At 41.6% G+C, this 23,045-nt stretch overlaps 1 protein-coding gene across 1 annotated transcript in view; it reads left to right on the top strand.

Moving 5' to 3' along the window:
- The window catches only part of si:ch211-197n1.2, a 44,949-nt gene that overhangs the window by 6,100 nt on the left and 15,804 nt on the right, over positions 1-23,045 (top strand). Inside the window, exons 3-4 of the mRNA XM_024398374.2 lie at positions 16,973-17,108; positions 21,629-21,753. Of these exons, the coding sequence (XP_024254142.1) occupies positions 16,973-17,108; positions 21,629-21,753 (261 nt within the window). The remainder of the gene's footprint in view (positions 1-16,972; positions 17,109-21,628; positions 21,754-23,045) is intronic.

Genomic DNA, 23,045 nt, shown 5'->3' with positions numbered 1-23,045 from the left:
TAAAACATACCATACCCAAAACTTGGTTTGTGACACAAAACACAGTGAGAATAATTAACAAACTTAACTTATGTTCAGACAGCTACTCCAAACAACTCATGTTCTCATTTCCCTATGGTATCGAGTACAAACCTAATCAATCTCAAACAACAACTGAGACAACCACAACAATGTAGTTCAATATACGCCAGCCAATCAGTATGCCTGTTGTGTTTCTACTTTGGTATTACATACACTTGCGAAGGCCATCCTTTTCGGTCCTGAGTGACATGTTTTGGATGGAAAGCAGATAACATATCAACCAGCATGAGACAAGATTCCCCTAGGTGCAGATAAAGGATCAGCCTCCATCCCCCAATCCTAACCGTAACCAATAGTGTTGTGAATTCAAAACTCTCCCAAGATCAGCGTCTACTCTAAGGACAACTTTACCCTATCCCCAAAAATGTACATCAACATCAGACAGAAAAAGAGGCAACTCTGATTCACTAATTTAAGCTGATCATAATTGTATTATTATTTAAAGGTTGATTTATTGATGGATTTTATTTGACAGTAAAAAAAAAAAATACATACACATACACACAGTACATACATTTTTGAAACATGGGAATCACACAATAAAGTCAATTACTTATTTCCATTGTGGTCCCTTAAAGTGCATGGTAAAACACATTACATAGATACAGGAATTGATACATTATAGATGCAGACATGAACATGGCTTCAGTCATCAGCCAGCTTTTGGCATATATATATATATATTTTATCAGGTTGGTATAGCTTTAAGTTGTTGTAGTAGTTTGTTCCACTCAAAAGTAACACTATATAGAAAAGTGTTCTTACCGGATAGTCTTACATTTCAATATCAGAGTCTCTGGTGAACATCTCATAATAAAAGTAAAATCATTGGATCATAGGCTACCTGGGAGCTGTGTCGGTAATAATTATTTGGACCAGGCCAAGTTAAATTAATACAACCCTTTACTCTACCGATTTCCAGCCTAGCAGATTAAATTGCTCAACCTCCACATTAGTACATAGAGCGAGTTTCAAGGTAGCAAAATGACGTAACACTTCACTGTAACACAATCACTGCGCATGTGCACAGGCTAACTTCACACTGTGTACAGCGTGGTGGCCACGGGACCAAAACAGAGGAAGAGTTCAGCCTCGCACTTCAACGCTCATAGTTTTTGCAGAAATGTACCCACTATGCTGTTTACTTTCTTACTTTATATCTACCTCATATTGCTGAAACAAAACAAGCTTGTTTTGACTGGTCTGTAGTTTATTCTTTAGATGTTCGGGGATGCTGGTGAACCATGACGTGCACACATAGTCAATGACACTGAACTAGCACACCTGCCAGAGTCTTTAGGATGTCACCATCAAGACATTTTGAAAGCATGATTAAAAGCATGATTTTGGCATGAATTTTGCATGAAGCATGAATTTGGCCTGCAAGGTACAACTTTGGGTAACACTTTTTGACAAAAGGTTGCTATCTGTCGTATTTACTGAAAAATGAATGCTTTAGAATTGTCCACACTTAGATCAGTTTCAACAGTGATTGGGTTAATGAGAGGCCGTAAGAGTGTGTGAAGGAATAATTGGGATTTAAAGGACTCAAAAGTTTTGGAGGGGTTAAACACCGCTGATGTGACATAGGCCCGTTGAACGGGTGGAGGCATTTACTCAGGCATACAGAGGCCACTCTCTGACTCCTGGAATCCCCCCAAGAAAGATGCAGCCAAAAAAAAAAGATGTCATCCTTATCCTCTGTCTCTGAGGTGGCGGCCATAACTGCTTAAACAGGCTCCGATTAAATCATCCAGTGTTTGTGTGGTCTTCCTGGTATGGAGGAGAGGAGGGGAGAGGGAGGGAACAGGAAAACGTTCGGCTCCAGCTCAGATCCGTGTGTGGGAACCACAGGGGGAGAAATCCACGCCAGGACACCCCCCCGCCTTCCCCCATCCCTTTTTCTCTCTGTCCATTTTTGGGGTTTTCATTTTTTATTCATAGGGTGATAGGGGTGGAGGGAAGGGTGCTGTGGAGAGCAAGGAGGCAGAGGTGTGCATGCGAGTGTGTGTGTAGGAGCGAGCGAGCGTGTGCATATACGCATGTGTGTGTGTGTGTGCATGCATACATGTATTGATGGTTGGGGCAATAGCAGTACAACTTGGTTTTAGGCCTCGGACCAGGGCCTATGGTAACAATAACAATGGCCACAGTGTTGTTGAGGGAGTTGCGTCCAGGACTTTCGGACATTCTTCCCATGTGAGTATAATCACTACTGGGAGGTAGCTCCATTAAGGATTACCATCTCATTAATAGTATCCATGACTTTTGTTCAAAGGCTACTTGTTGTAATGTTGCCTTGTGGATGACGCCTAATCCTCTGAGCCTGCAGCTGTAGGGAAGGAGAGGGGCAGATCCAATCTCTCTCTCTCTCTCCCTCTCACACTCTCTCACACACTCTCTCACACACTCTCTCACACTCTCTCACACACACAGGGCATCTTCCAGTACGTCCCGGACGGCCTGGCGGGGATCAGGCCCCCTGAAAGACAGATACAAACAACAGTCAAATACAAAGTTCCCCCCTTTTTGGAGAAAAAGAAACATCCATTCTGAACTTCCACCCACCCTGATCCCCCCGTAAAGCCAAAGCCTAGCCACCCTCCCCGTCCTCCCCCAGTTACTCCCCTTCGCCCCCCAGTCCCCTGTCCCAGCGCTCCTGGCTCTCGTCCTCCCATTCAGGCCTCCCTTCTCCGACACGCACGGCACTCCTCTCAGATGGTGGGCCAGATTAGGAGGCGAACAATACAGTTTTCAATGTAAAATGTGCATCTAGTTAGGCTCTTTTTTATCCCTCCATCTCTACTCTTTTACCCTGGGATGGGATAGAGAAAGGGAATAAGAGGACCATTCACCAAGTTATCTCTGGGTGTCTTGTCTCGGCAAACGATGGAGAATTCTCTTTATCTCTCTCTCACTCTGTTTTTCAGTTTGACGTTATTTACCACAGTGCAGAGGGAGCAGCAAGAATTTCAGTATCTCAGTTTTTACCTGTTTTGAAGTAATTTCTTTCAGCTTTGTATACGTACTGTATATGTACATACTATATCTGTATTTACAGTGCATTCGGAAAGTATTCACTTTTTCAAAATATGTCCACATTGTTGCATTACAGCTTTATTCTAAAATTGATTAAATAGATTTTTCCCTCATCAATCTACACACAATACCCCATAATGACAAAGTAAAAACTGTTTTTTTCCAAATGTTTGCACATTTAGTATTTAGACCCTTTACCCAGTACTTTGTTGAAGCATCTTTGGCAGCCATTACAGCCTTCAGTCTCCTTGGATATGACGCTAAAAGCTCAGCACACCTGTATTTGGGGAGTTTCTCCCATTCTTCTCTGCAGATTCTCTCAAGCTCTGTCAGGTTGGATGGAGAGAGTCGCTGCAAAGCTATTTTCAGGTCTCTCCAGAGATGTTCGATTAGGTTCAAGTCCAGGCTCTGGCTAGGCTACTCAAGGACATTCAGAGACTTGTCCCGAAGCCACTCCTGCGGTGTCTTGGCTGTGTGCTTAGGGTCGTTGTCCCGTTGGAAGGTGAACCTTCGCCCCAGTCTGAGGTCCTGAGTGCTTTGCTCCATTCATCTTTCCCTCGATCCCGACTAGTCTCCCAGTCCCTGCCACTGAAAAACATCCCCACAGCATGATGCTACCACCACCATGCCTCACCTTAGGGATGGTGCCAGGTTTCCTCCAGACGTGACGCTTGGCATTCAGGCCAAAGAGTTTCTATCTTGGTTTTATCAGACCATAAGATTGTCATGCTTACAAACACACAAACATACATATAACTCACAAACGATGTATGCAAGTCAATTTTGATCAAGCATGTTTGCCCCTAAAGAACTCTCAGACTTTGTTTCTCACAGTACATGGAGCCAGGATTCCTAGTAGCACTCATAATGCAGTCTTTTTACTCGCAGTAAAAAGCAGCTTCCTAAGTCTTCTATTTTTCATTGTTCAAAAAGTGAAAGTATAATGTTTTTTACCTCGAAGATTGTTGGACCCTATTGTCCTCCACTTGTGCTCCAATAGAAGGCCATCAAATGTATTTACTTAAATGAGTGAGTATTTATTTGGCCTTCATTCAACTTTATATGGTTATATAGATTTCCTGTGTAAATTAAAGGGACTTGCTATACAGTATTGTATATACATCTTTTTTTTCTCAGTTTGCTTGTTTTTTAACATGTTGTTATTGGACGTACTTGTGGTATTATTGTTGGCTGGGCTCTCTGAGTGTTTCAGTTGTAGCCGTAGTGGGTTTCTTTCCCTGCTACATGTGACACCATCTCCTCTGAACCCCTGACCCCAAATAATAACCCAGGGCCCAGCCTCTGACATCACAATGACCCCTGTGCCATGGAAATGGTCACCCCATGCTGGGCTGGGTTGTACAACAGTGGTTGTGTCCCAAAAAGCACACTCCCTTGATAAGTGCTTCTGAAGACTACTAACAATAATATATACCATTTTACAGATGCTTTTATCCAAAGCAATTTACAGTCGTGCGTGCATACATTTGACGTATGGGTGGTCTCAGGAATCATACCCACTACCTTGGCGTTACCAGCGCCATGCTCTGCCAACTGAGCTAGAAAGGACCAAGTAACTTGGCAGAGGGCACTGCCAACCCAGCACTGCCCTCTCAGATGCCCTCCAATAATGGCCTCTCAAGCCCTTGTTTGTTTTGCCCCCCCAAAAATACACTTTTTGTTACATAGACAGAAAGCAGACTTGTTTTGTGGACTTGGTGTTCTAATTTATGAAAAGCCTTGTTAGAAACCCTAGGAAAAGCAGACAGACAGACAGACAGACAGACAGACAGACAGACAGACAGACAGACAGACAGACAGACAGACAGACAGACAGACAGACAGACAGACAGACAGACAGACAGACAGACAGACAGACAGACAGACAGACAGACAGACAGACAGAGACAGACAGAGACAGACAGACAGATCCTTTGCATATTGTTCAGATCAACCAGAGAACGTAGTTTAATGGTGCAAAAGATGTAGGAAAAATGTGCAAATGGCTAAATAGAGTGTTTATTGTGAGTGTTTATGTAAAAGAGATGCTTCAGAAACACACTTGATGAGTGACCTGACGCCTTAAGACTTTGGCTTACCAGGATAATGTCTAGGCTTTAGTTCTGCGGGCTATCACAGTATTGTGATGGCAGGAGACCCGGGTGTGTGTGTTCCTGCATGCGTGTCTGTGCTGACTTGTGTTCTTGCCTGGTCCTGCTGTGCTGTTGTTGGTGCCCTGGTGTCTGACCTGGATGCCCCACTGTGATGGCCACCGTGGGGTTATAAGGTTACCTAACCGCCTCAGCCTTTTCCGTTCACACTCTCCACACCTCTCCCTCCCTCAGTCCCTCATCCTTCCCTATCCTGGACCGCACACAACACATTACTCTTACAACCACACAAGAGAATGCTCTTTAATTGGCTCTTTTTTTCAAAGAAAAGAAACAAAATGTTTTTTTAATCTAATATTACTTCTTGCATGAATTACTTGATGTTGAATAGAGTTCCATGTAGTCATGGCTCTATGTAGTATATTGTGCGCCTCCCATGGTCTGTTCTGGACTTGTGAAGATACCTCTGGTGGCATGTCTTGTGGGGTATGCATGGGTGTCCGAGTTGAATGCCAGTAATTCAAACAGACAGCTTAGTGCGTTTAACTTCTTATGGCTGCAGGGGCAGTATTGAGTAGCTTGGATGAAAAGGTGCCCAGAGGTGCCCAGAGTAAACTGCCTGCTCCTCAGTCCCAGTTCCTAATATATGCATATTATTATTAGTATTGGAAAACACTCTGAAGTTTCTAAAACTGTTTGAATGATGTCTGTGTGTATAACAGAACTCATATGGCAGGCAAAAATCTGAGAAAAAATCCAACCAGGAAGTGGGAAATCTGAGGTTGGTCGATTTTCAACTCAGTTACAGTGGGATATTGGTCCTCTTGCACTTCCTAAGGCTTCCGCTACATGTCAACTGTCTTTAGAAACTTGTTTGAGGCTTCTACTGTGAAGTGGGGCCGAATGAGAGTGGATTGAGTCAGAGGTCTGGCAGCAGTCATGCGCTGGTCACGCGCATTTCACACGAGAGGTATCTCCCGTTCCTTTGCTTTTCAGAAGACAAAGGAATTCTCCGGTTGGAATATTATTGAAGATTTATGTTAAAAACATCCTAAAGATTGATTCCATACATCGTTTGACAAGTTTCTACGGTCTGTAAAGGAACATTTGGACATTTCGTCTGCAATTTCTTGAGTATTGATTTGTTTACTAAACACAGTAACAAAAGTAGCTATTTGGACATAAATGATGGACGTTATCGAACAAATCAAACATTTATTGTGGACATGGGTTTCCTGGGAGTGCATTCTGATGAAAATCATCAAAGGTAAGTGAATATTTATAATGTTATTTCTGTCTTCTGTTGACTCCAACATGGCGGATATATGTATTTGCTCTCTGAGCGCTGTTCTCAGATTATAGCATGGTTTGCTTTTTCTATAAAGCTTTTTTGAAATCTGACACAGCGGTTGCATTAAGGAGAAGTATATTTTTAATTCCATGTATAACACTTGTATTTTCATCAACATTTATGATGAGTATTTCTGTAAAATGATGTGGCTCTCTGCAAAATCACCGGATGTTTTTGGAACTACTGAACATAACGTGCCCAATGTATACTGAGATTTTTTAAATATAAATATGAACTTTACCAAACAAAACATACATGTATAGTGTAACATGAAGTCCTATGAGTGTCATCTGATGAAGATCATCAAAGGTTAGTGATTCATTTTATCTCTATTTGTGCTTTTTGTGACTCCTCTCTTTGGCTGGAAAAATGGCTGTGTTTTTCTGTGGCTTGGCTCTGACCTAACATAATCGTTTGTGGTGCTTTCGCTGTAAAGCCTATTTGGACACAACACAATTACCTTTAAAATGGTATAAGATACTTGTATGCTTGAGGAATTTTAATTATGAGATTTCTGTTGTTTTGAATTTGGTGCCCTGCACTTTCACTGGCTGTTGTCATATCGATCCCGTTAATGGAATTGCAGCCCTAAGAAGTTTTAACATGTCAATACCTCTCACATATACAAGTAGTGATGAAGTCAATCTCTCCTCCACTTTGAGCCAGGTGACATTGACATGCACATTATTCATGTTAGCTCCCTGTGTTTATCCAGGGGCTAGCTGTGCTGCCCTGTTCTGAGCAAATTGCAATTTTCCTAAGTCCCTCTGTGTCACCTGACCACACGACTGAACAGTAGTCCAGCTGCGACAAAACTAGGGCCTGTAGGACCTACCTTGTTAGTAGTGCTGTTGAGAATGCAGAGCAGTGCTTTATTATGGACAGACTTCACCCCATCCAAGCTACTATTGTATCAATATGTTTGGACCATGATAGTTTACAATCCAGGGTTACACCAAGCAGTTTAGTCTCCTCAACTTTCTCAATTTCGACATTATTGAGGTTTAGGGTTTTGTGAACGATTTGTCTCAAATACATAACTTTTAGTTGTTGAAATATTTATCACTAACTTATTCCTTGCCACCCATTCTGAAACTAACTGCAGCTCTTTGTTAAGTGTTGCAGTCATTTCAGTCGATGTAGTAGCTGACGTGTATAGTGTCATCCACATACATAGACACACTGGCTTTATTCAAAGCCAGTGGCATGTTGTAAAGATTGAAAAAAATCTTCCATTAAAGAACACCCTCTGTGTTCTGTTAGACAGGTAACTCTTTCTCCACATTATAGCAGGGGGGTGTAAAGTCATAACATATACGTTTTTCCAGCAACAGACTATGATCGATAATGTCAAAAGCCGCACTGAAGTCTTAAAAAAAACAGCCCCAACAATCTTTTTATCGTCCATTTCTCTCAGCCAATCATCAGTAATGTGTGTAAGTGCTGTGCTTGTTGAATGTCCTTCCCTGTAAGCGTGCTGAAAGTCTTGTCAATTTGTTTACTGTAAAATAGCATTGTACTGGTCAAACACAATTTAAAAAAAAGGTTTACTAAGGATTGGTAACAGGCTGATTGGTGGGCTATGAGCAAGTAAAGGGGGCTTTACTCTTCTTAGGTAGGCAAATAACTTTGGCTTCCCTCCAGGCCAGAGGGCACACACTTTCTAGTAGGCCTATATTGAAGATATGGCAAGCAGCAGTGGCAATATCGTCCGCTATTATCCTCAGTAATTTTCCATCCAAGTTGTCAGACCCCGGTGGCTTGTCATTGTTGATAGACAACAATTTTTTCACCTCTTCCACACTTACTTTACAGAATTCTAAATAATAATGCTTGTATTACGACCCAGATACAGACACGGGAGGCGGATAGTACAGTTCTCAGATGATTTATTAGAAACACGGGGCAGGCAAAGGGCAGGTTGAGGGCAGGTTCGTGATCAGGTCAGAGTCAGGCAGCTACAGGACAGCAGGCAGGCTTGGGGTCAAGGGTGGAGACAAGCACAAAGACAGGTGAAACAGATCAGGGTGTGACAGCTTGTCTTTCATAATTTGGTCAGATATACTTGGATGTGCAGTGTCAGCGTTTGTTGGTGGCATGTCATGCCTAAGTTTGCTAATTATGCCAATTTAAAAAAGCATTAAAGTATTTGACCATATCAGTGGGTGTTGTGATGAATGATCGATCTGATTCAATGAATGATGGAGCGGAGTTTGCCTTTTTGCCCAAAATTTCATTTATGGTGATGCTTTTTTACTATTATTTATGTCATTTATCTTTGTTTCATTGTGTAGTTTCTTCTTGTTTTTATTCAGTTTAGTCACATGATATCTCAATTTGCAGTATGTTTGCAAATTGGTTGTAGAGCCAGACCTATGTGCATGCTTATTAGTAACTGGGATAAGCAATTTCATAAATGTGTCAAGTGCAACGTCTGGTTGCTCGTCATTACACACAACGGAACAACAAATATTCTTCACATCAAAAAAACACAACATAACATAACACTACAAAACGTATTATATGACCTCTTATTCACTATATTAGGCCCAGCCTTTGGAACTTTGGATTTCCTAGATATGGCTACTATTGTGATAGTGCCGGTGTGGTGCCCTCCCTGAAAGCCAAGAGAGGATACATCTGTGCTGTGACAGACTGTCTAGACACGTTGGAATGAATATCCTGCCTTGCATTGCTGTGTGGTGGAAGTTGGAGGTCGGTATCTGCGCTGCGACATAACGTCTAGATGCGCTGGGCTTCCTAGCCCAGGATATCCCCCACCGGGTGGACTCGCCACCGGTGATTGGCGGATCTACTGGGCCCGCTGCTGCCTCACTGTGCGGTAACCTACTGCAAGGTGACTGGGCACATTGTCCAGATCCACACACTGGGCGAAATCCCTGTCAGCACATTCCTGCTGCGGCTGTTCAACGCGCTGGCGTTCTAACAAGGAACCCAAACTGGCTGCGCACGTGCACCATCGTGCTCCATCGTGTGCCATCGTGCATACATTTATTTTGTGATCACGACACGCAGGTTATGATATCAAAACATACTCTAAACCAATGACATTAAGTTGGGGACTAAAAGCATTACAAATTTATGGCAATTTAGCTAGTTAGCGTGCACTTGCTAGCTAATTTGTCCTATTTAGCAAGCTTGCTGTTGCTAGCTAATTTGTCCTGGGATATAAACATTCGGTTGTTATTTTACCTGAAATGCACAAGGTCCTCTACTCCAACAATTAATTCACAGATAAAACGTAAACCAAATTCCTTTCTCATCATCTCTCCTCCTTCCTCAGGCTTCTTTTTTACTTTGGACTGTATATGGCGGTTGGCAACCAACTTTATTGTGCATTACTACAACCGACTGAAGTGTGGACGTCAGTTCATCTTTCAATCACCCACATCTTATCGGCAGACTCAGTAGCCTCGGTTTTTCTGATGACTGCCTTGCCTGGTTCACCAACTACTTTGCAGACAGAGTTCAGTGTGTCAAATCGGAGGGCATGCTGTCCGGTCCTCTGGCAGTCTCTATGGGGGTGCCACAGGGTTCAATTCTCGGGCCGACTCTTTTCTCTGTATATATCAATGATGTTGCTCTTGCTGCGGGCGATTCCCTGATCCACCTCTACGCATACGACACCATTCTGTATACTTCCGGCCCGTCCTTGGACACTGTGATATCTAACCTCCAAACAAGCTTCAATGCCATACAACACTCCTTCCGTGGCCTCCAACTGCTCTTAAACGCTAGTAAAACCAAATGCATGCTTTTCAACCGTTCGCTGCCTGCACCCGCACGCCCGGCTAGCATCACCACCCTGGATGGTTCTGACCTAGAATATGTGGACATCTATAAGTACCTAGGTGTCTGGCTAGACTGTAAACTCTCCTTCCAGACTCATATCAAACATCTCCAATCTAAAATCAAATCTAGAGTCGGCTTTCTATTCCGCAACACACTTTACTCACGCCGCCAAACTTACCCTAGTAAAACTGACTATCCTACCGATCCTCGACTTCGGCGATGTCATCTACAAAATAGCTTCCAACACTCTACTCAGCAAACTGGATGCAGTTTATCACAGTGCCATCCATTTTGTTACTAAAGCACCTTATACCACCCACCACTGCGACCTGTATGCTCTAGTCGGCTGGCCCTCGCTACATATTCATCGCCAGACCCACTGGCTCCAGGTCATCTACAAGTCCATGCTAGGTAAAGCTCCGCCTTATCTCAGCTCACTGGTCACCATAACGGCACCCATCCGTAGCACGCGCTCCAGCAGGTATATCTCACTGGTCACCCCCAAAGCCAATTCTTCAGAGACTTGTAGATGACCTGGAGCCAGTGGGTTTGGCAACGAGTATGAAGCGAGGGCCAGCCAACGAGAGAGTACAGGTCGCAGTGGTGGGTAGTATATGGGGCTTTGGTGACAAAACGGATGGCACTGTGATAGACTGCATCCAATTTCTTGAGTAGAGTGTTGGAGGCTATTTTGTAAATTACATCGCCGAAGTCAAGGATCAGTAGGATGGTCAGCCTGGTTCCTCTCTAGGTTTCTTCCTAGGTTTTGGCCTTTCTAGGGAGTTTTTCCTAGCCACCGTGCTTCTACACCTGCATTGCTTGCTGTTTGGGGTTTTAGGCTGGATTTCTGTACAGCACTTTGAGATATCAGCTGATGTACGAAGGGCTATATAAATAAATTTGATTTGATTTTGATTTGATTTTACGAGGGTATGTTTGGCAGTATGAATGAAGGATGCTTAGTTGCGAAATAGGAAGCCGGTTCTAGATTTAATTTTGGATTGGAGATGCTTAATGTGAGTCTGGAAGGAGAGTTTACAGTCTAACCAGACACCTAGGTATTTGAAGTTGTCCACATATTCTAAATCAGAACCGTCCAGAGTAATGATGCTGGACGGGTGGGCAGGTGTGGGCAGCAATCAGTTGAAGAGCATGCATTTAGTTTTACTTGCATTGAAGAGCAGTTGGAGGCCACGGAAGGAGAGTTGTATGGCATTGAAGCTCGTCTGGAGGTTAGTTAACACACTGTCCAAAGAAAGGCCAGAGGTATACAGAATGGTGTTGTCTGCGTAAAGGTGGATCAAAGAATCACCAGCAGCAAGAGCCACATCATTGATCTATACAGAGAAGAAAGTCAGCCAGGGAATTGAACCCTGTGGCACCCCCATAGAGACTGCCAGAGGTCCGGGACAACAGGCCCTCCGATTTGACACACTGAACTCTATCAGAGAAGTAGTTGGTGAACCAGGCGAGGCAATCATTTGAGAAACCAAGGATGTTGAGTCTGCCAATAAGAATGTTGTGATTGACAGAGTCTAAAGCCTTAGCCAGGTTGATGAATATGGCTGCACAGTATTGTCTCTTATCGATGGCGGTTATGATATCGTTTAGGACCATTAGCGTGGCTGAGGTGCACCCTTGACCAGCTCTGAAACCAGATTGCATAGCGGAGAAGGTACGGTGGGATTCAAAATGGTCGGTAATCTGTTTGTTAACGTGGCTTTCGAAGACCTTAGAAAGGCAGGGTAGGATAGATACAGGTCTGTAGCAGTTTGGGTCTAGAGTGTCTCCCACTTTGAAGAGGGGATGACCACTGCAGCTTTCCAATCTATGGGATTCTGAGACTAAACAAAAGAGAGGTTCAACAGGCTAGTAATAGGGGTTGCAACAAGCAGATCATTTTAGAAAGAGAGTGTCCAGATTGTCTAGCCCGGCTGATTTGTAGGGGTCCAGATTTTGCAGCTGTTTCAGAACATCAGCTATCTGGATTTGGGTGAAGGAGAAATGGGGGAGGCTTGGGCAAGTTGCTGTGGGGGGTGCAGGGCTGTTGATCAGGGTAGGAGTAGCCCCGTGGAACGCATGGCCAGCCGTAGAAAAATGCTTCTTGAAATTCTGAAGGAGAAATGGGGGAGGCTTGGGTGGATTTATATATATATATTTATATAGATATAGTGGATTTATCGGTGGTGACAGTGTTTCCTATCTTCAGTGCAGTGGGCAGCTGGGAGGAGGTGTTCTTATTCTCCATGGACTTTACAGTGTCCCAGAACCTTTTTGAGTTTGTGCTACAGGATGCAAATTTCTGCTTGAAAAAGCTGGCCTTAGCTTTCCTAACTGCCTGTGTATATTTGTTCCTAACTTCCCTGAAAAGTTGCATATCACAGGGGCTATTCAATGCTAATACAGAACGCCACAGGATGTTTTTGTGCTGGTCAAGGGCAGTCAGGTCTAAGGGCTATATCTGGTCCTAGTTCTACATTTTTTGAATGGGGCATGTTTATTTAAGATGGTGAGGAAAGCACTTTTAAAGAATAACTAGGCATCCTCTACTGACGGGATGAGGTCAATATCCTTCCAGGATACCTGTGCCAGGTCGATTAGAAAGCCCTGCTCGCTGAAGTGTTTTAGGGAGCGTTTGACAGTGATGAGGGGTGGTTGTTTGACCGCAGACCCATTCCGGATGTAGGCAATGAGGCAGTGAACGCTGAGATCTTGGGTGAAAACAGCAGAGGTGTATTTAGAGGGCAAGTTGGTTAGGATGATATCTATGAGGGTGCCCGTGTTTACAGCTTTTGGGTTGTACCTGGTAGGTTAATTGATAATTTGTGTGAGATTGAGGGCATCAAGCTTAGATTGTAGGATGGCCGGGGTGTTAAGCATGTCCCAGTTTAGGTCACCTAGCAGCACGAGCTCTGAAGATAAATGGGGGGCAATCAGTTCACATATGGTGTCCAGAGCACAGCTGGGGGCAGAGGGTGGTCTATAGTAAGCGGCAACAGTGAGAGACTTGTTTCTGGAAAAGTGGATTTTTAAAAGTAGAAGCTCAAATTGTTTGGGTACAGACCTGGATAGTAAGACAGAACTCTGCAGGCTATCTCTGCAGTAGATTGCAACCCAGCCCCCTTTGGCAGTTCTATCTTGTCGGAAAATGTTATAGTTAGGGATGGAAATTTCAGGGTTATTGGTGGTCTTCCTAAGCCAGGATTCAGACACGGCTAGGACATCCCGGTTGGCAGAGTGTGCTAAGACAGGCCTCTGCCGTATCTCAAAGTAGATTGTGAGGTCAGATCCACAGAACTCACCTGAGAAGAGGGCTGCTGAGACACCGGCTGCGTGCAGGCCACAACAGGCATAGGGACAGAGGTCTGATCCAGAGAGCAAGGCCCAGCGGAGGGGGGCCGCGGTGGTCCAGGATGTGCCCAGGCAGTTGATTGACTAGGACAGGGAGCGGTAGCTGGAGGGGCATCCACAGCCATGGAGGGAACACCCAAGTCCCCGGCAGAAGACAGCTGGTACAGGGACTCCAAGCAATTTGAAGCTCTTAAGTCCGGACGCAGGGGAAGAAGGCAAACGCGCCGAGAACGAATCTTCTCCTTCTTTCTGGTTCCGACACGCATCCATTTACTCTCACCTGGAGTCGAAAAATGAGCAGCCATTTTCTGGTTCAAGCTAGTAGAGGGGTGCAGTAGTGGAGTCCAGGAAGGTTCCATTATGATCCTCTTGGATGTTTTGATGCCTATAGTCTCATAGATTCTGCACATCCCCACATTTGAATTTTCATAACATTTAGTGTAAGAGTAAGACCCCAGTTAGCACATTTGGCTTTTTGGAAGTTGTTAGATCGTATGTTTTGGGTTTGACATTGGTTATGGGAATTTAAAACGTTCTGAGAATTGTTGAACATTTTACCTGTTCTGGGAAAATCTATTTTTAGGTTGCAGGGGGGTTCTGCAAACATTTTACTCTGGTTCCTTGAACGTTTTCCTGGGATGTTTTATTAAAGCTCTGAGCACGAAGATTATAGGTTATTTGGAGGTTTCTTAATAACTTCCTTAAAACTGATGGAATGTTTCAATAATACTTTTAATAACACTGATAGCTTATTTTGTGTTAACTTTTTTGAACTCCAAGCACAGTTAGGATATGTGGAAATTCATTTCCTTAGACATGAATCATGCAAACACATTATTTTTTTAAATTTTGAAACGACATCAGTGGGATTCAAATCTATAATCTTCTGTTCCTTATCCATGGAATTAGTCCACTGCACTACCAGGATGGAACCAGCATGCTGTTATTTTACACATATAAAGCTGTTCATTTTAGACTACTCAGACAGACCCTATTTCAAAGGAAACAAACACTCATTAAGATCAGGTGTGGCCAATTAGTGGGTGCAGCTAACACACCTGAACACACGTAACAAGATAGAGTTTTGTTGATGCTAAGAACGGAAGATGTATATGTTTTTAACCGCAAGTCTAAGCCCCGTCTAAGCTGGGGGAGGGTTATACTAAGCTAAATGGAATTGTTTTAAGAAGGTTCCTTTAGCTATTAGATTTTTTAGTTTAAGACCCCTTGAAGTATAAAATAAAATATCTAAACAAATTATTTGATAACATTTTTTGGTGGGGCCTTACTGCTATTAACCCATACAAACACATTGAATAACATATTCAGAACATGGAACAAAAACATCAAAAGAAAGTTTAAGAAAGATCAGGAAACTTTAAAAAAAAATGTAAATGACTAAACAGTGTCCATATATTTTTTTCAACTGGTACCATGGGACCTTCAGACAAGTCTTGTGAGGCCTGTGGACATCCTAGAACAAAACATGTATGAGTTTGTGAGAGTCTCACCTTTACCACAGAGGAATCATATTAGTGTGTAGCCCAAACTGTACAGATGCTACAGAGAGAAGTTGGAATATTGGCTGTAATATTGGCTGTACTGACTTCAGATGAGTCCTAAGATGCTTGTGGGGGTCGAAGAGCAAAACGGAGACACCATCGTATTTGCGAGAGTCTCATCTATACATAGAGGGGTAATAGTAGGAAAAACCGTTTGGATGCTACAGACGATTTCCGGGATGTCTCATGGTCTGACAAACACGGTTCTAGCTCTGTCACATTTTACCGCAAATGCGAAAGTGTTACATGCAATGCAAAAAAAACATATTTAAACTGGCAGATTTTTATGGTTATTTTTGTATTATGCTATTGTATTCACCCTTAGGTTAAATAGCATTCATAGAAAGTTCTCTGAACGTTTCAAAAGTTTTCTTGTGGTTTTTATGGAAAGTTTTCTTTAACGTTCTGGAAAAATTTGAGAACATGACTAAGTAGAACCATGAGGAAACCTGTAGGAAACGCTATGCTGAAGTACCAAAATTCTCACAGCAGAGTGTTGTTTCTTAATATTCTGTGAATTCTCACCAAGCTCGAAGAAATATATGGTTTTCAGAATGTTATGTGCTAGCTTGGATATGTTTGTAGTTGTGTGGAGCCATAGTGTGAGTGGAATGCAGATCTGGGTTGAAATAGTCTGGCAAACACTATAGGTGTGCTTGATTTGGCCTACCCGGCGCACTGGGTTTGCACTTTCGGGACTTTTCTATTGATAAAGTTAAATCAAGTGTGCCTAAATTATTTTAAAGAATACCAATTCATTTCAACCCTGATCTGGTAGAATGAAATAGGGGATTGGCTTTTGTACATTTCCAGCCTCTGCTTCAGACCTGTAGTTTATTGGGAGTGTCACCTACAGCCCCATGTTGATGTAAAGAATGTCCCCCCTCACCACACTTTACACAATAAACATGCACACACACACACACACACACACACACACACACACACACAGGTTATTGATTCAAATCATTCAGTTACTTGTGATAAAGTCCTCAACCCAACTACCCTGTCAGCTCATATTTCAGCTTTGTTTTTTACGCCTGATTGGTTTTGTCCCGATTGGTCTCCTGATTGTGACCTCTGGCGCGTGACCTTTAAAACCTACAGTCGTCCCCAACACTGGCTCTGACACTGGCCCCGGCCCACAGCCAAAGAAGCCAAAGGCAGAGGAGTGGCTGGGCCATTTCTCCAGACAAAAGCAGGGCGGCAGGGGTGGCTGGGAGGACACACCAGCCCAGCCCCTTATGAGTCCAGCCAAGCGGACAGGGAGCAAATTAGGACCAGTGGTTTTTGTCTGCCCTTTCTTTTGGCTCCCTTACAGGGTTGACTGGCATGTCAAGTTTGTCAGGTGCACTCAAACTGTTTGACCACATCACACGTCCTTTCAGGCTGCCTCAAAGCGTTTCATGTCTTCGTCCCTGATTCGTGTTGTCGCTTTGCGTATGTGCCTCGTTGGGCCACTGAAGCATATGTGTAGAAAAGGTGCAGGCTTGGGGGCCCCGACACAAAGCAACCCCTGCTTTTATTAAGAGACTCACTGCACTGCTACATTATCCTGCCCTTTAAGACATTCTTCAAGCGACCTTTTCAAGTGAGCAAAATCTCCCAGAGCACAAAACAGTGCAATTGAGACTGAAATAATCTCTCTGTTAATTGAATTCCAGGAGAGGAGTTCCCAGCCTTTTCGAGGCAAGTCCTGCGGGGAATTTGGGGCGTACAAACGAAGAACAGGAGGGGCTAAACGTGCAACTCGAGAATGAGGAGAGTGGGACTCTGGGACGGGGACGGAGTGTGGCACAGGTATATTGACTTTTCCTCATATCTTATTATGTTTTGCATGTTTTGCATATATCCGCCATTATCTAGTTCCTAACGTTCTATCATCTTCGCCTAATTTCAGTTTGTGACAAAACAATGTACAGGTAACTACCAAGATAAAGGAAACACCAACATAAAGCGTCTTAATAGGGTGTTGGGCCAAGTTGCTATTCCTCAAAAAAGTTATTGGAAATATTCTTGGGCTATTTCTTATGTTCGCCTTAGATTCTTGAAAATAACGTTTTTCAATTTGTTCTTAATTCCAAGATAGCTAAACCCTTGTCTTAAACTCAATGAGTGAAGTGAAAAATTCTTCCCTAGTTATTTTGCTCAAAATCTAAAAGGTCCAACCTAGAGTCAAGCCAATCTCTTAGGTAGTTGAACATGTTATTACTCCAACCTTGTGAAAGTGACAAACTGATACATTTTTGTCAAAAACAACTTTATATCGATGGAGTGCCATTGATTTTGACAACCTGGGCCCAGATTCACGAAACACTTCTTATGCAAAAACGTAAGAATGTTCTTTAGATAAAAATAAGAAGTTCATATGATAGTTCGTTAGTGCAATTCCTCAACAATATCGTAAGATTTAATGATTTTCTTCCGAGCTTCTCAAATATCTTCTTACAGATCTTAAGATGTTTGTTGCTAGGCAACGGTTTTTGGTATCTAGCTAGCAATGGCAATCATGTTAGCATATTTCTTACTGAGAATATCGTTCTAAAACATGTTCTTGGGTTTAAAGTAACTTTCAGATGGGGTTTGTGAGTGAACTAAACATGTTCAATTACTTTCATGTGCTTTTTGTCGCACTGCCCTGAGTTTAAGACAAGGGTTTAGCTATCTTGGAATTAACAACATTATACAACTTTATTTTCAAGAATCAAATTTCTTCTTAACTTTATGCTTAAGGATAAACATAAGAAATAGCGCAAGAAAATGTCCAATAACCTTTTTGAGGAATAGCAACTTTGCTTAAATTTCTTCTTAAGTCTATAGTTAAGAAAAAAATGGCAGTTAAGAAGAAATTGCTTCTTAAGAAGATTTTGTGACTCTGGGCCCTGGTGACTGAGATGGCCATGGTATAGGGTTTACATAATTTTCATGCTCATCAAACCATTCAGTGACCACTCGTGGACAGGGGCATTGTCATCCCACAGGGGCATAACCATGGTAACCAAAATAATGGCATGCCCAGCATTTTTATAGATGGCCCTAAGCATGATGAAATGTTAATTGCTTAATTTACTCATAAACCACACTGGTTTTCAATATACTTTGTATTCCTCATTTACAAAAGTGTTCATTATTTTGGCAGTTACCTGTATAGTGTAGAGCAGTGGTCACCAACCTGTCGATCCTTTCTGTAAAAAATACAGAGGTAAAGCCTAGCATTCCAATGTTTTAAATGTTTGTTTTGCGCTGTTAATTGAAAGGTGCACTTGATTCAGCTGCCCTAGCCTGCCGGGAAGGCCTTTTTTCTTTTTCAACCATTTCATGTGTCTGAAGGTAGGACTCCGCCTACCCGGCAGGCCCAGAGAGCAAATCAAGTGCACCTGTAGGCCTACCGCTCGCCAAACAGATAGTTCAAATGAACATGTCTGCACAGTTTCCTCGAGCCATAGACTGTAAAAAGAAGCCTTGAACGCAGAGCAAAGTTTATACTGTGAGATTTCTAAACTTTTGACCTGAGAGATACTTTTTTTAAAATTTCATGTTTAGGTAGTTATTTAGCACTGGCAACACTTTGTTCAACACTTTTATGATCCATAAAATGCGCATTCTCCCTACTTCCACTCACGCTACAACCAGCACAGCAGCTGCAATGAAGGAGTATAACAAAGTGTTCCGATAAGCTTGCATTGTTACTGTTATACGCTATGTCTTTTTTAATATCAAGGAATATTTCACTTTCTTTGGTCATAGGAATAACAACATGAATTGGTGCATGAGGCAGAAATAATGCAGTGCGACTTGAGTTTGCCATCAACTGGAAGACCGTGTCCCCTTTTCTCAGAGGAGGGAGGGACTGTGAGTCGGTCACTTGGGTGAGAGGCAGCCTCACCGCTACTCACTCCCTCCCCTCAGACTGACCATCAGATGCAGGCCATCAGTCCAGTACAAAAAAAATTAAAGCATAGCTAATATGCAGTGATAATGTATTGGGCCTATGGCCTACTGCACAAACATAATGTTAATGTTGCATAGCTTACGTTTTTTTTTAAGTCATGCTAAAGAAAAATCTGAGCGAAAGCATTTTCACTCAGAAAGAAAAAAGACGCAAAACCGGAACTGGAAGCATAGAAATAATGTTCTTCAGACTTGCCTTCAATGACAATGACAGATCTGTAACACACATTTCTATATGAATTTGGTCAGTTCACCTACAAAGCTACATTCTGGACTTTTAAAGGAAAGATTCACCCATTTTGAATGTTGTGTCATATTTGTGCAACTCTGAGCGATGTACTATCGATTCCCGGGGTCATTTCATGTGTATCTGATCGATTTGCCATTAATGATTTTCCCTCATATAAAGTGCCATTCCGGCTGTATTTCTGCCTGCTTGAGCAGCTTTCCTACTTGCAGAGTCAAAATAAGAGCTTATGTGCAACGGCTTTCTTCTGTGGACGAAGGCGAGGACCAAAGCGCAGTGTGGTTAGTGTTCATCATGTTTAATAACGATGATAAACGTGAACACTACAAAATACAAAACATCTAATGTGAAAAAACCGAAACAGTTCTGTCTGGTGTAGACACATGAAGACAGAAGACAACCACCCACAAAACCCAACACAAAACAGGCTACCTAAATATGGTTCCCAATCAGAGACAATGACTAACACCTGCCTCTGATTGAGAACCATATCAGGCCAAACACAGAAACGAGAAATCTAGACACACAACATAGAATGCCCACTCAGCTCACGTCCTGACCAACACTAAAACAAAGAAAACACAAAAGAACTATGGTCAGAACGTGACATTATGTATTATTATTATTATTATTATTATTATCAGCAGTAAAGGTAGTAGTAGTAGTAGCTGTACTACAATCTAAGAAAAAAAGGGTCTATCTCGAACCTAAATTGGTTCTTTGGCTGTCCCCGTAGGAGAAGCCTTTAAAGAACACTTTTTGGTTCCAGGTAGAACCCTGATGGGTTCCATGTCGGACCCTTTCCACAGAGGGTTTTACATGGAACCCAAAAGGGTTCTCCTATGGGGACAGCCGAGGAACCCTTTTGGAACTGTTTTTTTGTTGTTGTTGTATTATTAATAGTAGTAGTAGTAGTAATAATAGTAGTAATAATAAAATGAGTTGTTGTTAACTCTTGAAACTAGGGGGCACTATTTTTATTTTTGGAAAAATAACGTTCCCAAAGTAAACCGCCTATTTCTCAGGACCAGATGCTTGAATATGCATATAATTGACAGCTTAGGATAGAAAACACTCTAAAAGTTTCCAAAACTGTCAAAATATTGTCTGTGAGTATAACAGAACTGATATTGCAGGCGAAAGCCTAAGAAAAATCCAATCAGGAAGTGACTCATGTTTTGAAACCGTTGTGTTTCTATATACCCCTATTGGCAACTGAAAGGGATATTAACCAGATTCCTTTTTCTACGTATTCCCTAAGGTGTCTCCAGCATTTTGACATAGTTTCACGCCTTTATGTTGAAGAATGAGCATAAACGACTACATTGCGTAAGTGGCCAGCTGTGGGCTCTCAGAGTGATTCTTGCGTAAAAGACAGAGGTAGTAATTTTTCCTCTCGCTCCTACTGAAAAGCCAATTGTCCCGGTTGATATATTATCGAATAGATATTTGAAAAACACCTTGAGGATTGATTATAAAAAACGTTTGCCATGTTTCTGTCGATATTATGAATATATATATATGTAATTTTCTGTCGATATTATGAATATATATATATGTAATTTTTTTTGCCGTTGTCGTGACTGCTATTTCCGGTGGATTTCTGAACATAACGTGACAAACAAACGGAGGTATTTTGGGTATAAAAATAATCTTTATGGATCAAAAGGAACATTTGCTGTCTAACTGGGAGTCTCGTCAGTGAAAACATTCGAAGATCATCAAGGGTAAACGGTTAATTTGATTGCTTTTCTGATTTTCGTGACCAAGCTTCCTGCTGCTAGCTGGACATAATGCTATGCTAGGCTATCGATAAACTTAATTTCGATAAAAGCATAATTTCAAAATCTGAGATGACAGGGTGATTAACAAAAGGCTAAGCTGTGATTTTCACTATATTTCACTTGTGAATATTTTCTAGTAATATTTTTTGACCGTTGCGCTATGCTAATTAGTGTAGTTGATGACAATTCTCCCGGATCCAGGATGGGTAGTTCTGTAGATGTCATATGTTTTGCCAGATTCATAAGTTGACACTATTGATATCCATAGAATTCCATTGTGAATTTTAAGAGTGTATGGTGTAAATGTCAGATGTGGCACATCTGTCTCTTTTCAATAGCTGTTCCAGATCATCAAGGCCCTGGTGAAGAACCACTACCAGGCAGCAGAGCGAGTCTTTGAGAAGCTGGATGAGAAGAACACCAAACGTCTCAGTCAAGAGACCTTCTACCAGCTTCTAAAGAGGTACATTCTGCCTGTTTCGCAAATGACACCCTATTCCCTACAATCTGCACTACTTTTGAGCAAAGTAGTACACTATGTAAGAAATAGGATGCTATTTGTGACGCATGACTTGTCTTTCTCTTAAATCATGTTAATTATCACAAAAACAATATGATCATTATATCAACGTACAGTATATACTGTATGTGAATATACATGAACATATATTCACACACAGTGGTGTAAAGTACTTAAGTAAAAATACTTTAAAGTACTACTTAAGATGTTTTTTTGGGTATCTGTACTTTACTTTACTATTTGTATTTTTGATTACTTTTTATTTTACTCCACTACATTCCTAAAGAAACAATGTACTTTTTACTCCTTACATTGTCCCTGACACCCAAAAGTAATAGTTACATTTTGAATGCTTAGCAGGACAGGAAAATTGTCTAATTCACACATGTATGAAGAGAAAATCTGTGGTCATCCCTACTGCCTCTGATCTGGCAGACTCACTAAACACTAATGCTTCGTTTGTAAATTATGTCTGAGTGTTGAAGGAATTTGAAATGATTTATACTTTTGATACTTAAGTATATTTTAGCGATTACATTTACTTTTGATACTTAAGTACATTTAAACCAAATACTTTTAGGCTTTTACTCAAGTAGTATTTTACTGGGAGACTTTTACTTGAGTAATTTTCTTTTAAGTTATCTTTACTTTTACTCAAGTATGACAATTGGGTACTTTCCCCAACACTGTTCACACACAATTTCAACTCACTGGTAAAGGGATGATGCCCCAACAAACACAGATCATTCCTAAAAATGTGAAATGTTTCTCTGAATCGCTTATATTGTTTTGCTTCACTGTAAAATAAATACAAATGTAACTGTTTAAATGTCTTAAGTTTGCTGGACTAAAACATGTTGAGCTGACATGGAATACTTTACTAGCCAAGGCAGTTTGTTCACTTTAAGCTGAATTTTTAAAATTATGTTGTGTGAACTTACTGTAGGTATTGAAGTTTGACTTTGCAACTACAGTAGCTGAGTCAACCACACAATGTGTTTCGTTTGCAGAACTAATTAAGACCCTCAACTTTGCTGCAACTGAAAATATTGTGTTTTGTTATCTAATGTAATCATTTGCCATTTGACAAGACATGATTTTCATCTTTATTTCCACAGAACTGAGAAGTAAATTTCTAAATTTGTTTTAAATAATCATTTTTTACCTAAGATCTTTTGATGGAAAACATTACTCAAAATATGAATAATTGATTGGTGTTTAGATATAATGATATT

This window comes from Oncorhynchus tshawytscha, linkage group LG34 (genome assembly GCF_018296145.1).
Source record: "Oncorhynchus tshawytscha isolate Ot180627B linkage group LG34, Otsh_v2.0, whole genome shotgun sequence".
NCBI classification, from domain to species: domain Eukaryota; kingdom Metazoa; phylum Chordata; class Actinopteri; order Salmoniformes; family Salmonidae; genus Oncorhynchus; species Oncorhynchus tshawytscha.
Note: the sequence above shows the minus strand (reverse complement) of the source record. Positions and strands in the feature narration are given on the sequence as shown.